Source organism: Homarus americanus, unplaced genomic scaffold (genome assembly GCF_018991925.1).
Source record: "Homarus americanus isolate GMGI-L3 unplaced genomic scaffold, GMGI_Hamer_2.0 scaffold18703, whole genome shotgun sequence".
Taxonomy (NCBI): Eukaryota; Metazoa; Arthropoda; class Malacostraca; order Decapoda; family Nephropidae; genus Homarus; species Homarus americanus.
Window position 1 is genome coordinate 2,502,597 of NW_024749779.1, and position 22,625 is coordinate 2,525,221.

General features: G+C 37.7%; 1 protein-coding gene across 5 annotated transcripts; it reads right to left on the reverse strand.

Moving 5' to 3' along the window:
* Nucleotides 1–6,784: 6,784 nt before the first annotated feature.
* LOC121853793 (alanyl-tRNA editing protein Aarsd1-B-like) lies at nt 6,785–21,359 on the reverse strand. 5 transcript variants are annotated; one of them, XM_042348161.1, is made up of 9 exons: nt 21,168–21,293; nt 17,600–17,728; nt 16,795–16,972; nt 15,305–15,501; nt 12,415–12,611; nt 10,194–10,300; nt 9,242–9,399; nt 8,595–8,689; nt 6,785–6,992 (listed from the first exon to the last, which is right to left on the reverse strand). In XM_042348161.1, the coding sequence occupies exons 2-9, from the start codon at nt 17,621–17,623 to the stop codon at nt 6,860–6,862; spliced, it is 1,089 nt and encodes a 362-aa protein (XP_042204095.1). In that variant the 5' UTR covers nt 17,624–17,728; nt 21,168–21,293; the 3' UTR covers nt 6,785–6,859. The 5 variants fall into 5 exon arrangements, with proteins under 5 accessions (XP_042204095.1, XP_042204096.1, XP_042204092.1 ...); XM_042348162.1 differs by having other exon boundaries at nt 21,159–21,269; XM_042348158.1 differs by lacking the exon at nt 21,168–21,293 and adding an exon at nt 20,694–20,864.
* Between the last annotated feature and the right edge of the window lie 1,266 nt (nt 21,360–22,625).

Here is a 22,625-nt window from a genome sequence, read left to right on the forward strand (position 1 = left end):
TAAACTGTAGTCAATGTGGATCTCACTAGGTCACCAGTGGGGTGGCAGGAGGCAGGATTGTATGTACCCTGAGGTGGAGGGACCGGTTGGGCACGGTATGGAAATGAGGGGGTGGAAGAACAAATAAAAATGGACTTGGGGGAGAGAAGAAACAGGGGAATGAACAGGAGGAAGAGAAGAACAAGAGAAAAAGGAGATAAGAAGGAAGAGGAAGGAGGAAAAAGGAAGAGGACCGGGGAGGTTAGAGAGAAGGTGAAATATCCAGGTGTGGGAGAGCCCCCGGTCGCCTCTTACGGTAGTTAGACGTGACGTAGTAAGGATGTGTTGGGGCTGGACTGGCACGTTCCACCACCACCATCACCACCACGTCACAACACTACCACCACGTCACAACACCACCATCACGTCACAACACCACCACCACGTCACAACACCACCACCACGTCACAACACCAACACCACCACGTCACCATCACCACCATCACCACCGCGTCACAACACCATTCACACGCCGTCACCATTACCACATCACCACGTCACAACACCACCATCACGTTACAACACCACCACCACGTCACAACACCACCACCACGTCACAGCACCACCATCACGTCACAACACCACCATCACGTTACAACACTACCACCACGTCACAACACCACCACCACGTCACAGCACCACCACCACGTCACAACACCAACACGTCACCATCACCACGTCACCATCACCACGTCACATCACCATCACCACCAAATCACAGCACCATCACCACCACGTCACACCACCATCTCCACCACGCCACAACACCACTACCACGTCACACCACCTCCAGCATGTCACAACACCACCAGTATCAGGCCTTTGTGCTCTGTCCAGAAGAAAGAAGACAATCAAGAAATAGGATTTATATTGTGGTCAAAAGGCTCAGTCTTTTAACTACCTGTGCTTTTCTTACTGCAACTGCCCTATTTATTATCGCTTTTACACTCACTATTATGAGTCGCTATCACTCACGTTTTCATTGTGGATTTACATGAAATATATATATATATATATATATATATATATATATATATATATATATATATATATATATATATATATATATATATATAAATTTAGTGACTCATAATACGTAATCAATCTTTAAGGTTTAATGATAAGTCGCGTCCCAGTTAGTAAGGATTTGGTCGATCCATCTTGATGTTGGTTTGATGTGGGTCGATTGAGGTGTTGTGGGTGATAGAGGTCCCGCTAGTTTGTTGTGGTACGGACTTTGTTTTTTTTGTCCACACCTTTTTCATTATTTCTGTCTATACTTGATATTCTTCTTCGCCAGGAAATGTAAATGCTAATATATTTTGACATGAATACATAACGACAAAGATGATCTTAACCATGATAATTATCCAGTGAATAACAGAGTTAATCACCGAGTGGCGATATGGTACGGTTGACCGACTAGTAAAATTACTGTCTGAGAATGACTTGCAACCAACACCCAGACACGCGGGATACTGGAAGAAACATGAATCACCACAAAATTCTTAAATAACCAAAAAAATATAAAACAAGTATTATGATGTAGGTGCTGTAACTGTATATTCATAAAATATCATTGTTGTAGTCTGTATTTATCACCATGTCTATAATATGTATGTATGTATGTATAATCTTCCCATATTGTATTGGCAGCATTCTTATTATCCCGAGTGGTATCAGATAAACTGGTCGAGAAGATCGGTCCAGCTCACCTTAGAACGGTCGCAGGAGTAAACAATCTAACTTTCAGGGAGGCAGCCACTCGGCAGGAGATATCACATCCCAAGCAATTAGCCCACAAACACACTGGGACAAACCCATCATGGAGAATATTTCAGCAGACATGCTTGAGAGGCTCTCAAATTAACTGGAGAGGATCTCACCTGCAGGCAGTGAGTGTTCTTCATGGCAAGAACTTTCTACTGGCTGCTTCAATCCCTTCCTTAGGCACTTGTCTCGATCCCCAGGCTCTCCATACTAGATTAGCCTTTTGTCTTTCGGCCTCTATTTATATTGCTTGCAAGTGTATCTGTAGCAATGAGTGAGCAGACTGATATGGCAACCACGCCCTCGTCTGTGAGGCTTCTGTGGTTGGCATGCAAGACAATAAAGTTAATGACGTCATTGAGACTTATCTGATAAGTGCCGGCTGCCCTGTTCATAGGAAACCACAAATTTAAAGATTTGATAATAAGTGTTCAGAGGAATCATGATAATCCCCTGAAGGGATGGTAAACAGTTGCTGTGAGACTTCTTATGTGCTTCCACCTTGGTGCCTACGTATCTGTCCCACAGTGCAGCTGGAGAGGGGGAGGGCAGCAAGTTCAAGGGAAAGCTAGGAGAAGACAAAGTACAGTACAGACCCTGGGAGCCTGGGTCACCAATGCCTTGAAGTTCCTGAATGAGCTGGGTTGAAAACCTATTGAAACCAATGGAGACACCAGACACCGAGTTACTTGTACCAGCTCCTCAGCATAAAAATCTAGAGAGGGAATACTTGTTGCATACTGGGATCTTGCCCCTCACCTGAAGAGCTAAGTACTCTAGTCTTCGAATTATGGCGTGTAAGAATATATGCAAAAAATAAATAAAAAATAAAAAATAAATAATATTAGTTGAAACGGAGAAGGGGGGGGGGGGAGGTATGAATAGACAATATCCATTCAAGAGTTCTGGAGAAATAATCCAAAATTTCCAGAAACAATTCTTATTCTCTTCTCTGAGAAGGGTTTTCTAAACACATCCACCAGTGTTTTCTCCAATACATACATACATACATCAGTATTTAGAAAAATAAGGCAACACATACTAGTGTCGAGAAAAAATTAACAATATATATACTAACCAAATCCTGTATTCCAAGGCCGGATCGAACCCTTATCACCCTGTGAGAGGGGCGATTGTAATTGCCATACTAAAATGCTGTTTCTACGCCTAAAAGGAGTAGTTTGAGCACATTAATGGAAACAATTCTTTTACATACTTGTTTAACAAATGCGTTCGCATTATCTTCTCACAGCCCGTTACTACTAATAGTACATAGCTCATATTCAGTGGTATGATCTGGGAGATTACTGCAACACATATCAAGTGTTGAACTTGTATGATAAATATACACACAGGTGCCTTGTTTCTTGCGCTGGGCACCCATCTCCAAATCTTACTGGTGGAAGTTAAGTTTGTTTAAAAGATGTGTGAGTCTTATTGGTCAATAAAGTACATATGATAGAAGTACCACCATACAGGACACGATGATCAGTCTCATTGGTCAACAAACCGTGTCTTGTGTGGTGGTAATCTATGTTCTGTATGGCAATTATGTGAGGGACCACAGTGATCTAGAAACTGTTTATCTTTTCATTGAAAGATAGAACTGAATTCTATGAAGCAGTACAGTACAGTACTGTGTTCGGCAAAGCATTACTGTCATGTGACGCACCACTGTTCTGAGGCACTACTGTTCTACGAGGCACCACTGTTCTGTGAGGCATGTTGTCTGAGGCATTACTATTTGTGGGAGGCATCACTATGTTGTGTGAGGCACTGCTATGTTGTGTGAGGCACCGCTATGTTGTGTGAGGCACCGCTATGTTGTGTAAGGCACCACTATGTTGTGTGAGGCACTGCTATGTTGTGTGAGGCATCGCTATGTTGTGTGAGGCATCGCTATGTTGTGTGAGGCACTGCTATGTTGCAAGACACCACTTTATTGTGTGAGGCACCGCTATGTTGTGTGAAACACAGCTGCATTGTGTGAGGCACCACAATGCTCCATGAAGCAGAGCTGCATTGTGTGAGGCACCATTATATTGTGTGAGACAGTGCTATGATGTGTGAAGCACCGCTATGTTGTGTGAAGCATAGCTCTGTTGTGTGAGGCACCGCTATGTTGTGTGGGGCGCTGCTATGTTGTGTGAGGCACCACTATGTTGTGTGAGGCGCTGCTATGTTGTGTGAGGCACCGCTATGTTGTGTGAAACACAGCTGCATTGTGTGAGGCACCACAATGCTCCATGAAGCAGAGCTGCATTGTGAGGCACCATTATATTGTGAGACAGTGCTATGTTGTATGAAGCACCGCTATGTTGTGTGAGGCACAGCTCTGTTGTGTGAGGCACCGCTATGTTGTGTGGGGCGCTGCTATGTTGTGTGAGGCACCACTTTGTTGTGTGAGGCACTGCTATGTTGTGTGAGGCACCACTACGTTGTGTGAGGTACCATTATGTTGTGTGAGGCAATGCTATGTTGTGTGGGGCACCACTATGTTGTGTGAGGTAATGCTATGTTGTGTGAGGCACCACTATGTTGTGTGAGGCACCATTATGTTGTGTGAGGCAATGCTATGTTGTGTGTGGCACCACTATGTTGTATGAGGTTCAACCATGTTGTGAGGCACCACTATGTTGTGTAAGGTACCACTATGTTGTGTGGGACACCACTATGTTGTGTAAGGCACTGCTATGTTGTGTGAGGCACCACTAAGTTCTGAGAAGCAAGAGTATGCTCTTGGAGGCATTACTCTGATTTGTGTACTAAAACTTGTGAGTATGTAGTGTGAGATTGCTCATCTATTCTTTCTCGTCTCAGTCCACAGTCTGGTTTAACTGGGTTTCACGCCCTGGCTGTATATATTAACAGAAGGAAACCAATCATTGGATCTTGTTTGGACAGATGATACTGAAGTCTCTTTGTAGATTGCCTGATGATTAAGTGCATGCATAGTATTTTGCTTCTTGCAAAAACACACATATACATACATACTAGATATACAAGCATGCACACATGTAGATTTTGTTTATTTTTATTAATTTTTATAGTTTTCTTCAATAACAACTGGATTTATTTCTGACATATTTACACTATTGTAATTTTTAATTTAATTTTCCGATTAATAATCACTTGCAGGGTATGTAAGAAAAATAAGAAATCAAACTTAGAGAAAGCCAAGAGATAAAAATTATTGAAATTTTAGAAGATAATCAATACAGTACTGTATATCCTCAATTTGCACGAGTTTTGTGTACTGTACACAATTTTAATCCCTCGTGGGTCATAAAATATCTGAGTGAGACCATATACAGTACTTACAATGTAGTTAATGTAACTGTTATTATTGGAAACATTCAAATTTGTGCATGTTTATCATTCCAATACATCAGCTGTCACATAATCTTATCTTGACCATTATTGTTATAGAATAACATATGGTGATAGAATATTGGAAACTTAGGAAACCAAAAGGCAGACGTTTTAGGGTGATTAAAGTGACATATAATTAACTATACGAACCTGAAATCAATATTTCAGGGAGCAAAGACAAAGTTATGCAGTGTTCATGCATGACTATTTTCGTTGCATTGAAAGCATGTACTGTACTATTGTAATTATACTGTAGTTAAATTTAATGAAGCCAATTTTATCATTTCTGTATCATTCATAAATTGAATATGTGATTGCAGCATTTAGTTTTTGGAAGGGAAACTATATTCAGAAATAACTTTTATATCAATAATTGGTGTGGGCACCACTAGCCTCTATGATGCTATTAAGCCTTCGAGACATGGGTGCCACCAACTCAGCTGTAAGGTGGTGTCATTCAGTGGGGCTTCTCATCTGTTTCCATTCCTCTAATTCATTATTGATGGTATTAGTGTGGCTACATTGGCTAGCCTGGTATGACAGGCTTTGCATCATGGCTGTCCAGACATGCCTGGTGAGGTTGAGGTCCAGGGATTTGGGTGAAAATAATGTCAAAGAATCTAATGCAACAAGTTCATTTTTTATCTTTTTATGACCATGACCTTGGCATTTGAATTGACTTTCAAAAGAATTCAGTGTATGCTGTATACCCAACATACTTCCTTGAAGATGGTTGGTTGGATTTGGTGCATATATGACTTAAGATTGCTTTAATGGTGCAAAAACAACGACAGGGCCTTTTGAATACTGTACATCAAAAACTCCTTCATGTGTAAGGTAAAAATGAAAAAAAAAATAGCTTCTATTAGAACACAATAAAAAAAAATTTGCAATCCCTCAATTATTCAGACTTCGCAAAAAGTGAACAGTATTTGTATAAACAGTATTAACTGCACTGTTTCTGTTGTCTCTTCAAATCCCCGAAAATTCTGATCACAGGCAATATTTTTGTTACTTTTGCTGTAGTGTTTCCTGTTTAACCTCAGCTCATACATGTGAAGCTTTGAATGCTGCTACTTTTAATTTTAAACTGTTATAAAAATCTACCATATGCTTTTAATCCTGACTGGAACTAAAAAAAAAAAAATCATGGCTTACTCGTGGAAGTGTCAAACATGGCCGTCAAATGGTGATGATGAGCATTTTGACATTTTAAATGGCTCCGTGGTCCATCAGCTAACAAAGTTAACTATTATTAAATTGCAAAAGTGGAATGCATGGAACATGAAATGTACAATGATGATGGTTGTCGTCCCTAAAGCTAACTTCCACTGATGCTGACATCCACTGATGATGGCTGTCATCCCTACAGCTAACTTACATGATGATGGCTGCAGTTTATGAGATAATACTTTTAAGTCTTTATATCTTTGGAAAAAAAATTAAATTTGGAGGAGCAATAAGCAGTTTTTGAGATCCAGTTAGATATGTGCTAATGCAATGTACACAAGGTTTTAAAGACTGTAACTCCTACATAGATATTTGAGAAATGTTGCATGAAAGGAAATTATGGATATGGGATACAAATTACATACACATGAAATAAGACTCTCAAAGCTTTTAATAAATATTTATATTTTAATAATATTCATCATGAGTCCACAATTGTGTTACATGATTAGCTTTCGGTTTTATGGTTGTCCATGACACCGAGGATGTATTTTTCTGCTTCTCCTCTCTTTCCAAGTTTTGTAACTTTCCCAGTGAAGCGAGATTTTCCTCCACCACGTCCTTCTAAGATCTCACACAGCCTGAAAAAGAGAAGTGAAAGCATGTTAGATTTGATATCTTTAGGCTTAAATATATTTCTGACAGTAAAGTTTTAAAAAGACTACCGGGTATTAACATTCTTTTCAGTGTTGTGCACAAAACTGTTGGATGTTTAAAGCCATATCATTAAGAGATATGTGACTACTGAATCGTTTAGGTCTTGGATGTATGGTCAAAAATTCTAGAATATGATGGTACTATATACCTTAATTTTACTGGTCTTTGATCATATCTTACATATATACTGTATACTTCATCTCTATCTAGACTCATTAAAGGTATTGTTCTAGGACACTTGGAGTATTGTACTGCAATTCTGCTTTGTCTCTGTGATACACCAAACACTCTCTTATTTGAGAAATTCCCAAGAATTAAATATCAATGGTTCCAGAACTCAAACACCTCATTAAACAAGACTCAAATATTTATAGTTGCCTAATTTTGTACAATAAAAACATGCCTTTATCTAGGTGTAGAAGCACCTCAATGGGTACTACCCAATCAACTATCCTTATCCAAAATTAGGTGATGACCACTTCTTATCATCAAAAGTCACCACCTAAAGTTAAGGAAACTATCTGGGAAAAAATCAGAGCTGAAAGTTGTGACCTCCTGCAATAAATGAACAAAAATTTCCTTAACAGAAAATTGCCCTCATTTACTGTATATCTTGGGTTGAATTCCTAGAAAAGGCTGGCAAAATTTAATATGGTTTAAAACAAGTTTTCGTAGTACAGTATACAGATAGTTATATTCCCAGCAACAGCCAAAGTCCTTCTTGTGATGATGGCAAAGAAGATATGGAAGTAATTAAGTAATGAGAGAACTGGCAAAAGGAGATTATCATATGATTTGCTGAGTTCAGTCACATACTATGGAAGCTAAGTCACATAGCATAATGTAAAAGTTACCTCATATTGGATAATATGAAAGATGTCATTGAGCATAGTACTGTGAGAGTTGAACCAGAGGTAAAGCTGCAAACATAATGAAACCTTTTGCTCAATTTATTTTTTTATTTTTGGGAAACAAACATTAAAAAAAATGTGGGTTTACCATAATCCTAAAACCACAACTTTAGATCACAGGCAAGAGGATACTGTAACTCACAATACGTGTAGCTCCAATCCAAAATATCCAAAGGGAATAGGGTTACCAAACAACAAGGAGACTCATGTTATCAGCATGACAGATTACAATACTTGTACTGTACTATAGTATTTCCATGCTAAGCTGGCCCATAAGCCCTACCCTCTTGTCTATAGCTACAAATAGCTGATGGTTCCCCTCAGCGCTTACCTCCCCCTGGACTGCGAGTAAATTGGGGCATATTTATATCGACCTTTTATAATAAATATTTAAAATTTTCTAACATCCTCTCTGCAGTGCTAATGCATTGAAATGATTTGCATTTTGATAATCCATATATTTAACGTAATTTTAGATAATAACGGGTCTGCTTACCAATTGTGAACACATTTAGTTTGAATTTTCCATTAGTAAAGAAGAGGGGCAGGGCCCACGGGTCAGGTTAGTGTGGAAAGGGTATAGTAATTCAATGGTGTACAAATTATTAAACTTACCTTGGTCCAACTTCAGCCACTAGACTGGGTGGGCCATGTACTACCAGTGATCCTGGTCCTTTATCCTCCCCAACAGTCAGCACCTTGAGCACATTCTGTCAATGAACACAATTTGAAGACATGAGTAAAATATTCTGTAAAATGTATCTAATCTCAGCTTCCTATAGCACATTCTAATTGCACTAATTCAAGACTCAGTCAGCATTTTTTTCTTACTGTATGTATTAAAATGCTAATTCCACTGTTTAAATTACAAAAATTGCACAGTAATGACCATTATGACAGACTCTTTCTTCAGTTTTCCTAAATGCAGATGGGTTATGCATATATAAATGGCAAGCCAGCACTGTACCTGGGGAACATTCTATTATCCACAACTTTTTTATTATCCAGATATCTCCAGGTTCTGAGGCATTCACATACAGTATTATGTTGGTGACTAAATATTTTTGCTGTATGGTCAGGGAAGGTTAAATTAGGCTAAAGTAGGTTTGGTAAAATTTGGTTAGTGTTAGGCTTAAGTTAAGGTAGATATGATTACCCGGTAGGTTACATTTATATTCAGCATACAGTATTATGAAATTGGCATTCTCCCGTTTAATTTTTTTAGAAATAAAAGTACATAGAGCACAAGAACAAAAACTTGCCTCATCATTTATTTCATTAATAATAGCACTGAGGTAGTCCATGTCTCCATCACGGCGATGATGAAAGTAAACCTGAGGTCTTGGGTCCTGAGCTAGGAATTTTTGACCTTCAAAGACTGCCAGATCCTTCATGGCATCTCTCAGGGACTTTAAGGAGCCTGTTAGAAAAAGTGAAGTAAGTTGAATGTGTACAAATGTGCTTAATATGAGAATGTATTATTGACAATAAATGCTTGGAGAAACCTTAGTGTAAGGATTTCAAAAATTTTACAGTACATATTATCATCTAATTCCAATTCCCTTAAAGAAGTAAAAGGAATTCGAATAATATGAAGATTAAAAATTATGTCTATAATTTGGTAAGAGACATACCTACTTCTGGATAAAGAAAATATAAAAATATAGCACCCAACTCACCTAATATGGTTATGATAGTTATACTTAAACTAGAGCACAGTCTCTGTTTTACTACAAAAGAATTAGTTTACCTCTAGGTCACTTTATATGCCGAGTCTTATTTAGTCATTTGAATTGTTTGTTTTTGTTTTATTGGTTATGTTCTGCAAACAAAACATGGATGAATGTACAAAATGATATGCAGATGCAACCAATTTCTATAATCACCACCTACTTTGTCAAGTGGGGGACAAAAAAAAGAAAATTTCAATTACAGGTACTACTACTGTACTGTACAGTGTAGAGATGAAGCTCACGGTCACTATAATTTAATATGGTTACCTCTAACACATAAGCATTTTTTCTTAAATCTAAATTACATGATAGTGTATATTATGCTTTGTGGCCCATTTTAATTTAACTCGCTATATTTATTAATTGGTTTTAATATTTCAAGCAAACCAACTAGATACATAAGCCTAAGGGGCACTCATGTACAGGTATAAACCATAATACTCTAGAGGCCTAGATCATATACCCTACCAAATCATCATACTTTTGAGGTCCTTTTGGATTTTCTCCACCAGACGCAAGTGGTCAGATGAGCAAGAGTGCAGGAGGATGTTAAACTGACGCTCTCGACTAACACACTCTCCCAGGTATCTAGAAAATTTAAAGCCAGTCAATTAAATGTCACAAATAAATAAACAGGTAATCATACAAGGGTATGGTTTATGTGAATTAAATTTACATGAAATGGCCAAAAAATTAAAACTACCAGTACAGTACTTACTCAGTGTAACCCATTAAAGAAGAAAGAAATGAACACGATTTATAATGTACATTTTCCAGAGGCTGCAGAAGTCTGCATGCATAATTTAAACACCAAGCTAGTCGAGAACATATTTGATAAAGAAAATTATATGTCTCGCATCACCAATACTAAGAATATTACCATAACATTAAAACTACAAATTTCTTTGTAAAAGAGAGCAATGTTCTTTTGTATAATATTATTGTGGACACTGTTCATAAAAGGATAATACTATGAAACAATTCATTTTGTAGCATAGTTGAACCCCTGCTTTAAGAATGTGTAAATAAAATCTGCCTACAGTGATCCCATTGTTAAGGTTCTGTATATGTAACAATAATCACTTACTTTCTGCCTGAGCAGAGTGGATGAAAATGGTCATATACCTGTACTGTAACTGTATTCATTATTTTAAATAAATATTTTATTAATCAATTTCATTATCTACACACGCATATACAGGGTATATACAATACAGTACAGGTAAAGGAAATTACTGTGCCAAGAACAAATGGCTCCCTGTACCGGCTGCAAAAATGCCAAAACTTTAAAACTACCCTTAGACATCCTTGGGTACATCCAGGGTGTCATCCGCGAATAATTGAGGTCCGCGAATTAAAAATCCATAAATTTGAAGGACATGCTGTACTACGACTTGTGATGCTACTCATTGAAATCGCCGACACCAAACTGAGGAAGGCAGAGGCGAGCGTCTGACACTCACAATTTACTATTTAGGAACAGGTCATTTTCATGAGAAATTTTATTGAACTTGCTAGGCTGACAGGTTGTAACATTAGTTACCGCAAACCCTCTTTATCGGGAAGTTTTACTCACCTCAACAGAGTACAGTTTTCAGTGCTGAATAAGGTACAGTACTAGAATTATTGGTCATCCTATACATCATGAGTGCAGTGTTATTAGGGGTAAGATAATACAGTACATCTGCCTCTTAATCTAGGCAGGTGTTGTATTCTTGAAAATACATAAATCCAATCTGCACAAATCAAGAGGCAGCTGTACTGTATTAGTTTATATGAATGAATTGAATATACAGTATGCAAGTATGTAAGAATTTTTTTTAGCAGTAAGTAACAAAATTTAAAGTTAAGGTTTAACCATGAGAACGATGTTTCATTACTCTCACTTTGCTATCCTTGTTTAGGATACAGCATTCAATATGTTAAACATCCCACCTCTTTCTTCTCTGCCATTCTCCAACAGGCATTGTCCCTATGTCATTATAGGAGATGAAGTATAACCCCTGAAGACACATTTGACAAAGCCATTTCCTGGAAGAGATCTGGCAGATAAGACGGTATACATGCAATGTGCATCTGAAAAAATATCTTTGGGATTCTGGCAGCAAGGTTCCAGATTTTCAAGCAGGCTATCTGCACATTTCTTGCAAATGTGAACGACACTGTCTTTACCACAGTCGTCTTGCACAACTACCTACGAGCTCATTCTAAGAGAGTATATTCGCCACCAGAGCACAAAGATAGGTAGACACAACTGTTGGTAGAATCCAGCCAGGGGAGTGGCTTACTCAGCCTCAAAGGTGGATTTGCAAGGTTTTCCAGTCATTGGACGAGGACACAGCAATGATGCAATAGTGGTGGTGCAAGAGATCTTGCTGGGTTACTTCTACAATGAAGGCAAAGTCCTTTGGCAAGATCAAATGGAGTGTCTGAAGAAAACCTATGATGATCAATAAGGTCACACCAAACAACACCCTTCTCACATCCACTTGTTCACCTGGTTCACTTAGTGAATGTCTGAGTGGTGCATTAAAAATAAATAATAATACAGGTAAAAGGTAAATAAATAAAAAATCTAAATTAGTCTTGACCATTGCTTAAATAATTATAACTCAAAATAACTTAAATTGGTAAATGAATCATCAATTACATTTTTATTTAATCAACAAAAATCAACAATTAAAACCAACACAACCCAATACCTGAGGACTCTTGCACCAGCCACAAAGTAGAGCAGTGTCTTGTTAGCTTTCCCCTTTTCTGTGTGCAGCAACTTGATGGCCTGAAGGTCTGCTAGATTTCGTACATGTGTACCACAACACATGTTAGCATCCACACCCTCAATGGTGACAACACGTACTGGTCCAACAACATCATCTGGCAAACCTCGGGTACGGATCTGTTCATTGTTAAAAAATGTTTGTGACCAATCTTTTATAAACTCAAACAAAAAGTTGTGGTGAAAAGTATTCAATTATGTAACAGAAGGAGTAGATATGGCAAAAGTGCCAGTAAGCGAGGCAGTATAGTCACGAGCTACGGTATTGCAGAAAAGAAATACTGTATGTTGTCACTTTGTTGGTGGATGCTTAGTCTGCCTGAGGATATGCTGTGAATTCTTTTGTAAAACTGATTGCGTGATAAAGCATTGTAAAAGTTGTGAAGTGTTCGGAGCAATGTGCAACCCATCTCCCCCAAGCACTGACAGGCATCAGTGGTGTGATGGTGTCTGTATGTCGTGTGACTGACTCGTCGAAGACTTTCTCCCACGTTGCCATTTGCAATATATTGTTACATGAAAAAATTTGATATCTGAATATTATTAAGTTACCACATAGCAACAGCGTATATTACCGTGAACAGAATGCCACACACACTTTCAAGATTTTTGTTTTTCAAATACTGTACAGTACAGTAATATCTCCGTTAGCCGGAATCCGTCAAACCCGGAACTCTCCGATAGCCTGAACTGAAATTTTCTTGGAAAATCGTTCCCAAAGCCGGAATTTTCCGGAAAATCCCGGCTTTGAGAACGCATTTCCGAGGGGCACATTTTCCAGAAAATTCCGAGAAAATCTTCCCAATACCTGGAAAATTCCGGGAGGGGGAGTTTTTTCCGGGTTTCAGAGATGAAAATCAGGTGCATTTTCTGTTACTAGGAAAATTCCAGGTTCGAAAGATGATGTAATGGGCAATTTCTGGAACTTCCGAGAAAAATTTTTCCATTACCCGGAAATTTCCCGGGATGAGGGATTTGTTTCCGGCCTTAAGAGAGTCGTCTTGTGTCCCGGAAATCTCTCATTCCCGGAAGTGCTCTGCACCAATTGTTCCAGCTAACAGGAACATCACTGTATTATGAATTTGAAAAGCTTTCATAGTGGCCTGATAACATATTACAGTATTTAATGTATGTGGAAATCCACAACCCTTTCCAATGCCTCCATTTTCCAATTACATGAAATTAGGATAGTAGAATGTTAGCACAGTAACTGCCTATAACTGTTCACTTCCTAAACCTCAATAATGGGAACATATGTTCATCTTGTAATGTACAATACAGAGATTTACCCTCCTAAATCTACCATACAAATAATAATCTTTTTTTATTATGTAAAGAGAATAAACAATTATAGTCACGTTAATATGAGTAAATGATTTAAAGTTTGACTCATACTTTGAGAGTTTCGGACATAGTAAGTATGGGCAGACAACATGAAGAGTTCAATGTTGCAATGAAGGTAGTACTGGTGGAACTGATGGTAATTTTGACTTAAGGTGAGGTAATAATGGTGGTGGGGACCGGTTAAAGGTAATGTTAGTACAGTGGTCCCTCGGTTAACAAGCACAATCTGTTCCAGCAGGTTGCTCGTTAACTGAAAAACTCGTTAACCGAAACCATTGTTTCAATGGGTTTTTGGGTAATTGGTTCCAGCTCACCGAAAATTGCCTAAATTCAACAAAAAAGGTAGAAAAGTACACTTACTTTGAGGTGTCTATGTAGAAGGCTCCTGGATGCTGATGATGCTGATGATGATGAGAATTAGAATGGGGGTTGAGGAGAAGGGAGAAGAGAAGGCATTGGGGTGGAAGAGAAGTCACCCCATGGCGCCATTTCACCCATAAAATTTTAGTTCTCTTTGTGTAATGCAAGATTATTTGCTTTAAATCAACACTGCACTGCATTATATATTGTCAATATGTAAAATAAATTTCAAGATGACTTATAATTTGCTTGCAAACACAGAAAAAAGCATTTAGTTGAAAAGAGTCTCAAGCAAGATGTTACCTCCACTGAAAAGACAGAGAGACTGGCGCCTGTTTGGTGTATTGTCAGGCTGGATGCCGCACATGAAACTAGTTTCTTTACCTTCAATTATGTTCAGTAATTGTTAAAATGACTAAAAAAATTAATATTAAACTTTTAAAATTATTGAATAGTGTAAACTTCTTGATATTTACTAAAATAGTAAGGAATTTAAGCCCTAAAACTGACTACTGTATTGGCGGACAAATACTACAGCTGGTGGACCGCCAAATGCAAGCGAAAACATGTTGAGGTCGGCTCGTAAAAAACTCGTTAATCGAGCGATTGCTCATTAACCGAAGTTAAGAATCTTATGGAAGGTAACTCGTCAACCGAGGGATCACTGTACACACAAGGAATGAAGTTAATAGTTATGAGTATTTTTGAGGAATTACTAAAATTTGTATCCAAGAGTAAGCTGCACCCACACTTCTGCCATTTTTTTTACGAACTAAACCTTTGCTTATACAGTACTCATCAAAATACAGTAATAATAAATTTAAGTGACCTGTTTACTAATGTACAGGAAACATGACTATAAATAAAATGTATATATTAATTAGAAAGCATACCAATACGAGAGATAGTTATCGATAAATAAGAAAAACGCTTGATGGTCAATGAAAATACCCATTCTATACTACTGTATACATGTACTATGCTATGCTATTCTATGCTATACTGTGTACTGTACTGTGCTGTACTGTACTTGTTTTGCAATGAAACAAAAATATCTGAACAGTACGTACAAGCAATTACATAATATAAATAATATATCTACAACACACCTCTCTCAGCTTGGGGTCTGTGGCATCATACTCTTCTATGTGAACTGGTGTAGCATCCTTGATCCTCTGGTTGACAGTTTCTTCAATTGTATTGATTTCCGCAGTAGAAACCTTTGTAGTGTCTAACTCAATATAGGAAATGGACTCTGCCAAGTACCAGGAGTTTGTGGCATAGCCATACATAGCATCTGCTACAGCTGTAAAATAAAATAGAATATTAGATTTTGTACTGTATGTTGAAGCCTCCATCTAATGGACCGCATTATAACAGATATTCCGTCTAACAGACAAGGACGTGGCCACCACATGTTTTATGCACCAATTCGTCAGTCAATAGGGGACAGCCAAATAGTGTAGAGCTCCAGCAACTCTGTTGAAATCTTTAATTTTTGTGCCCTCAACTATTTTAACTGTTGATAATGTCATCTAAAAAACTGTAATGAAAAGGATATTTTATGTTCTGACCATTGTGCAGTTTTCTCCAGGTATATACCTTTACTCTGGTTTCCTCTGTTATGAATACTGTGCTGGAAATAAAAGTCTTAATATAATAAAGAACAGAGCAACCACCCAAATGGGTAGTAAGCTGTTATATGGTGAAATAATAAATATCATTCATCCCCAAACCACCTAACTCACATCAGCTCAAAGTGGGGAGATTAGGTGTAAATGTTGTCCTCTAAAAACAGAAAGCCTTGTAAGTAGAAGCCATTTTTGACCTATCAAGAGATCATGTCAACAGCTATGAAAAAAGGCTACAAGAAATTCCTGTTACCTACCGTATTCCCTCTTTCTTACCTGTTAAAAAGTTTACATATTAATTATCTTTGATACTGCACCTGAGGAAAATAGGTTTCTTACAAAATCACATGGAGAAACCCCATAGAATACTGCAATTCAACATAAATCAATAAACGTATAATGTGGGATAAAACTACTGTACTAGTAATACTGTATCTCTGTTAGCCGGAATCCTTCAACCCTGGAACTCTCCGATAGCTGGATTTGAAATTTTCTTGGAAAATTGTTCCCAAAGCCATAATTTTCCGAAAAGTTCCGATTTTGAGAATGATTTTCCGAGGGGCACATTTTCCAGAAAATTTCGGGATGGGGGAGTGTTTTTCCGGGTTTGAGAGATGAAAATCAGGCACATTTTCCGGAAATTCTGAAAAAAATTTCCGGTACCTGGAAAAGTCCGGGGATGGGGAATATTTTTCCGGGTTCGAGAGATGATGTAATGGGCAATTTCTGGAACTACCGAGAACACTTTCCGTTACCCGGAAAATTCCGGGGATGAGGGATTTTTGGGGGTTTGAGAGAGTCGTCTTGTTACCCGGATATTTCTCAATTCCGGAAGTGCCCTGCACTAATTTTTCCGGCTAACGGAGATATCATTGTACGGTACCAAGTTTCATACATACCTACTGTATTTTGCTTTTGAGGGATATTTAGCTTGAGTAAACCATTGGAATGTAGGCTCCAAAATTTACCTGTGATAAGGTGTTGGGCAGAATGCTGTTGCATGTGATCATGTCTGCGATCCCAGTCAATCTGTTGGGTGACTATGGCTCCCACTTCAAGTGGTTTTTCCAAGTAGTGCACTGCATCTCCTCCTCTTCGTTGAACACGCAATACAGGTATACCCTCAACTGTCCCACGGTCATCTGGCTAAAGAAGGGAAACGGGAAATAAATTATGTTTATGGTTTACATTATGTTAACATTTAAAATCACAACTTATCAGAAGCAAATACAGTATAGTCAACATCTAAGATAACATAATTGTAAATCTAATATTGTACCTTATGGCAACATACTGGGGATACAGTACTTCAACAATACTGTTCTGTACTTACGTTGTCTGCACTTTTGGAACATCGCCATTTTCATAACCATTCAAAACTTGATTCACACAATGCTAAACCTTTTGGTAAAAGCTGTGGTTAAGTTAGTTTAGGTTTGGTTATCAATGGCAAGTAACAAAAGTTTAATTGGATTTCTTGTAGTACTAGTGTATGCCATAATTCAAAATTCCTAAACTTAATGGACTATTTTCATGAACATGCCCTATACTGTTCAGTACAGTACCGTATTATTAACATTAGAGTAAGCAATACCAGAACTAGGTGCATTACTGTATTACATGTTATGAACCCTACTACAGAGATATTACATTATTAAACTAACATATTTTTACAGGTTAATATTGTAGCTACTATACTGCACTTCTGTCTCCAGTTAGTGCACAATAAGTGGAATAAACCTGCATACCACTTGACTACAGTACTGTCCTTACCTGACCTCCCCCTTCAGGAAACATCACAGTGTCCTCAAATGTTGTTTCATAACAGTCAATTTTTTTCTTTTTGCCATTCACGACAACATCTTGCTTAGCAGGTTTACAAGAAACCACATTAGTCGTGTACTGAAAAATACAGACTCTTATCATAATAATATACATAACAAACAATAGCAGGGTAAATAAAAGTAATATCTCCGTTAACCGGAATCTTTCTTAACCGGAACTCTCCAACAGCTGGAATTTAAATTTGCTCAAAATTTTCAGGAAAATTCTTGGTTTGGGAGCAATTTTCCGATGGGCACATTTTCTGGAAAATTCTGAGAACATTTTCTCAATATCTGGAAAATTCCAGTGATGGGGGATTTTTTTTTCAGGGTTTGAAAGTCATCTCGTTACTAGGAAATCTTTCATTCCTGGAAGTGCTTTGCTCCATTTGTTCTGGATAACAGATATTTCACTGCATTAACAAAATAAGGAAACTTTGGACTATTATTCATTAATGTAAATTTCAAATCAAGTCGACATTTAGAGCATACAGTTTCTCAATATTCTAGTTCATAATGTAATGGTACAGTTCTTGAAGGATGAAAATTTTTCTTCTCATAGGCTACTCTGCTTCTCTGTCATAAAAGTATATCAAATTTGGGTAGGGCTACACTGGTTATTTGATAATTAACAAATTTGTGCAGGGTTACTCTGCCTGTCATATCCAAAAAGTGGGCAGGCAGTGCTCATGGTAGTGAGAGTGAGAAAAAGAAAACAGTGCATATTACTGTTCTGGACGGTGAAGATTTTTGAAGAAAAAGTCAAGAAATTGGACCTATATACTGTACTAAGGAGTTTCAATTTGAATTCTTATAGGATAACTTAGTATAAGAAAAAAAAGGTTATAGTTACTGTATACAGTATATACAGAGGGACCTGAATACTGTATATGTGAATTCGCACTTACTGTATGTGGGGATCCCAGGAACTTAACCCTAGTGTACTCTGAGACCCCACTGTACAGTACTTATACTGTAGTACTGTACACATTATAATAAGTGGGAAAACAACTGCCCCTCACTGACCCCACACAATCTACCTTTATTGCCTCAATACTACCTTCAGGATCCAGGGGCTCTTTGGAATTAAAAGTAAGCATTTATTTATAGAAGTACAGTACAGGGTAATCACCGCTATTTGTGTTTTACAGGCTATAATTTTATTTATTTTTCATTACATCTGTTAATTTACCACTGACTGTATTTCAATGTGGTAGGCCTTTGTGCTTAGAAATTTGCAATAATCCAGATATTTTGCTACAGTAATCCAAATCACCTTTCCCCCAATGAATACAAATTAACGAGGTTTCACTGTCAAGGCAGTCACTGATTTACAAAGTTTCAGTTTACAAAAATCGAAGTTATATACATTTTTTTTCCTATGATTTGGTTTACTGTATGAACAAAAATTTTTAGTTACGAACAATATGCTTATTTGTTTAACTAACTCACTTCATTATTCTCTTAACACTCATAAAGCTATTAAGTCAATAAATAAGCTTTCATTGTATCATAATTTTCCTACAATCCTCATACAATTTATTCCTCAAACTCCTAAGGGACAAGTAGATTCTACTCCACCAATAGTCACTGACCCAGTTGCCTGAGCAGCCTGATTTTCTAAATTTTGTTCATTTACTCTCATTTGATAAGTAAGAAAGTTGTATTCTTTCATTTTTTTTGTTTATGCTTTAACTGTTGAAAACAACTTCCCAGTGAAGAACTGAATGCTTCCCAGCGACAACCTTTCCATACTTTACCTAACTTAACCGAAAATAGTGTACAGTACTGTACTTCCATCCTAGGATAGGCAGGTTAGGTAAGTTGGGCTGTTTCATCTAACACAGTGTATGATAAGTCATCTAATTTTTCCAGTCACTGAAGTATTTTTTGTGTGTGTGTGTGTGTGTTTTAGCTTCACATTTCCCCTAATTTTCAAAGCCCTGTACATTTTGGAAGAATGAATTGTCATTGCAAATGTTAACAATGTACCTGTAGTATCTTTTAAAATATGCATTTCCTATGGAAATAAAAGTAATTTTCGTTTATAACAACATACAAAATAAGAAAAACCCATTTTATTAATGAAATTAGGTATTATTAAGGTTTTGGTCATCTGTGTAATTTTAGGAATTTAACCTCCACCAGAAAGGGAGGTGGAGGGGTTCTGGGGGCCTTGGTTAGTAAAGTTTCCTGGATTCTGTGGCTAGGTTAGGTGGATTAGATTAGGTTAGGTTGGATATCTAAATGCAGGGAAGACAAACCAAAGTTTTAATTAAAAATTTCCACTATGCCATTAAATGAATCTTTACAGTTTTCTTTTATAGAAAATTTTCTCAAGATCCTCAGCAATCTGCAATACATACTATTCCAGACTATTACCATTTCTTATCTGCAGTTCAAAAGCTTGGACACTATGACACTATTATTGCATAAACATCTTTCAGGAAACAAGGAAAACTTGGTAATAGTGGAAGAGATGGCTATCACCCAAAGTTTATAGAATTGTTTCATTTTTACAGAGGTTAGGACGTTAGATAAGGTTACTAGGTAGGTTTGGTTGGGTTAGGTAGGTCAGGTTCTGATAGGTTATGTGCATTGTCGTTTCCATTTATTTAGTATCATGCATATAACTTCTCCAGAAATTTTAGCGCATTTTCATAAGTTTTTCTGGTGTATTTTCGTCTCCTGCACCTTTACCAAAATAGTTTCATAATTGTTGTTGAAAAATACCAAAACCAACCTACGGTAACTTTAACAGCACTATACAATACTGGGATTACGGAGTTATGCACTATTTAATTGGTTCTTTTAGTGTACTGTACTTTATTAGTAATACTCAAACTTGTTTTTTCTCAACTCCGCCACTAAATTTCTATGCTAAACACTAACCAAACGTTTGGGTAATTCATCAAAATCTCGTGCAAAAGGAACAAGGAAAGGTATTTCCCTAGTTTCACCCCTATAATATGTGAGACCGGTGTTTATTTAGCTTATGTTACTTGTAATCACTGATAAACGACAGCTCTCATACCTACACTTACTTTTTTATCATAACAATGACGCTGGCAATAAAATACCATCACTGGAGCTCCACAGTTCCTGGGATGAAGGAATTTTATTTCACAGTGACAGTTCACGCTACAATAACGTGGGTGCCGATTGCTGAGACACAAGTTACAACCGATGAATGTTCTCCCGAGCTTAAGATCATGGTGACTCTTACCGAACTTTATATTAATTATATATTGTCGAACGTCTTGTCAATAAACTGGACCCGTGTGTTTCATCCTAGTTTTTTTTTTAGGTTATCAGATAACTTTGGCTTGCTAATATTTGAGTAACGGAATTTAATACCAGGCATGCATTTACAAATTCATGACCTAACTTTTTTTATATTAAGCTTAGCAGTCAAAACATTACAATTTAACACTTAAGTTGCACCCTCAAGTTTCCATGACTTTCGGAAAAAAATGCTTGTTAACTAAACAATACACGACTCATTTTACCTTACATACCTAATGGTAGGGTTGCCAGGCATCTCGTAAATACAGGCAGCACTGGTGAACTCGGAACATTGTAAAGGTTGCATCTTGGAGGTGTACTGACTTAAGGTGGGCCACAAATGATCTAGGTATATGCTGATAACCACAAGGAAAGAAGAAAACACGAAGTTCCCAAGCGCTTTCGTGTAATTCACATCTGCAGGGGTGAGTACAGTCTGTACTCACCCCTGCTTACATATATATATATATATATATATATATATATATATATATATATATATATATATATATATATATATATATATATATATATATATATATATACTGTATATGATCATCCATATTTTTATTTCTCATCTTTCCTGTTTACCATTATTTTTTCATCTCGAACCACTTCTCTCCCCTCTTCCACCTCTTCTCTTACGGCCCCCTTCTCCCTGAGTTATCTTATATTATCTGCAACTCCCATCTGGAGAGTAGTACGGTCCACTGCTGCACCAACCTCACCCACAATGGCAGCAAAACACTGGACCTGATAGTGATCGGGTGGGCTGGTGCTGTAGTCTGGGAAACTCTCGATGATGGAGAGAGAGAGAAGAGAGAAACGATGATTTTAATTGGTTATGTGTTCGTGTGACTTTGGGACGTTGCCTTTCTCTCTATCTTTTATTTCTCTCCTCTTGAAATTGTTTTTCCCTCTCTCAAGGTTCCTTCCCCTCTCTCCATTTGTCTCCTCTCCCTCTTTTCATGTCTCATCAGGTCAAGAATATTGATGATAAAAATAGAGTTTAAATATCAGTTGATCAAACATATATAAAGATACGAATACATGTCTACTATACATAATGTTGAGAATCGGTCTGCAGGTGATAAGGTGGCCATAGAGCCGACCCTCCTCGAACAGGAGAGTCAACCACCATGAACACTCAAGCAAATACACAGAGGTGTACACACACACGCCCACATGCAAAATCTGGATAACGAACAGACATTATTACTTTCTCCTGCGACCACACATCCTTACACACTACTACTACTTTGCTGTCACTCGGAATCGAGTATTACTATCATCCAGCTATCATACAATGATATGTTATTAAGGATGTCACCTTCGTTGGTGAGTTTTAAGGTGACTAAAGAGGCCAATACGGAACCGGCAGAGTCGTTCACAGATATTGCACATGTGGAGGGCTACATCTAGTGCGGGAGGGGCGGCGGCAGCGTCTTTCTGGCGTTGGCGCTTGTCTGCCTCGGTATGCAGTCGGGCTAACTCGAAAGTATTGACATCTTGTGTGGTGCTCCTCCAGCGTTACGGTGTGGAGTAATTGTCTCCCAGGTGAGGGGGTCGATTTAGCACTTTTTCAGGTTTGTCTTAAGACTATCCTTATACTTTTTCAGTTACCCGCCAGCGTTACGTTTACTATTCGTTAGGAGACTCCAAAGAAGCTGCTTTGGCAGTCTACTGTCGTC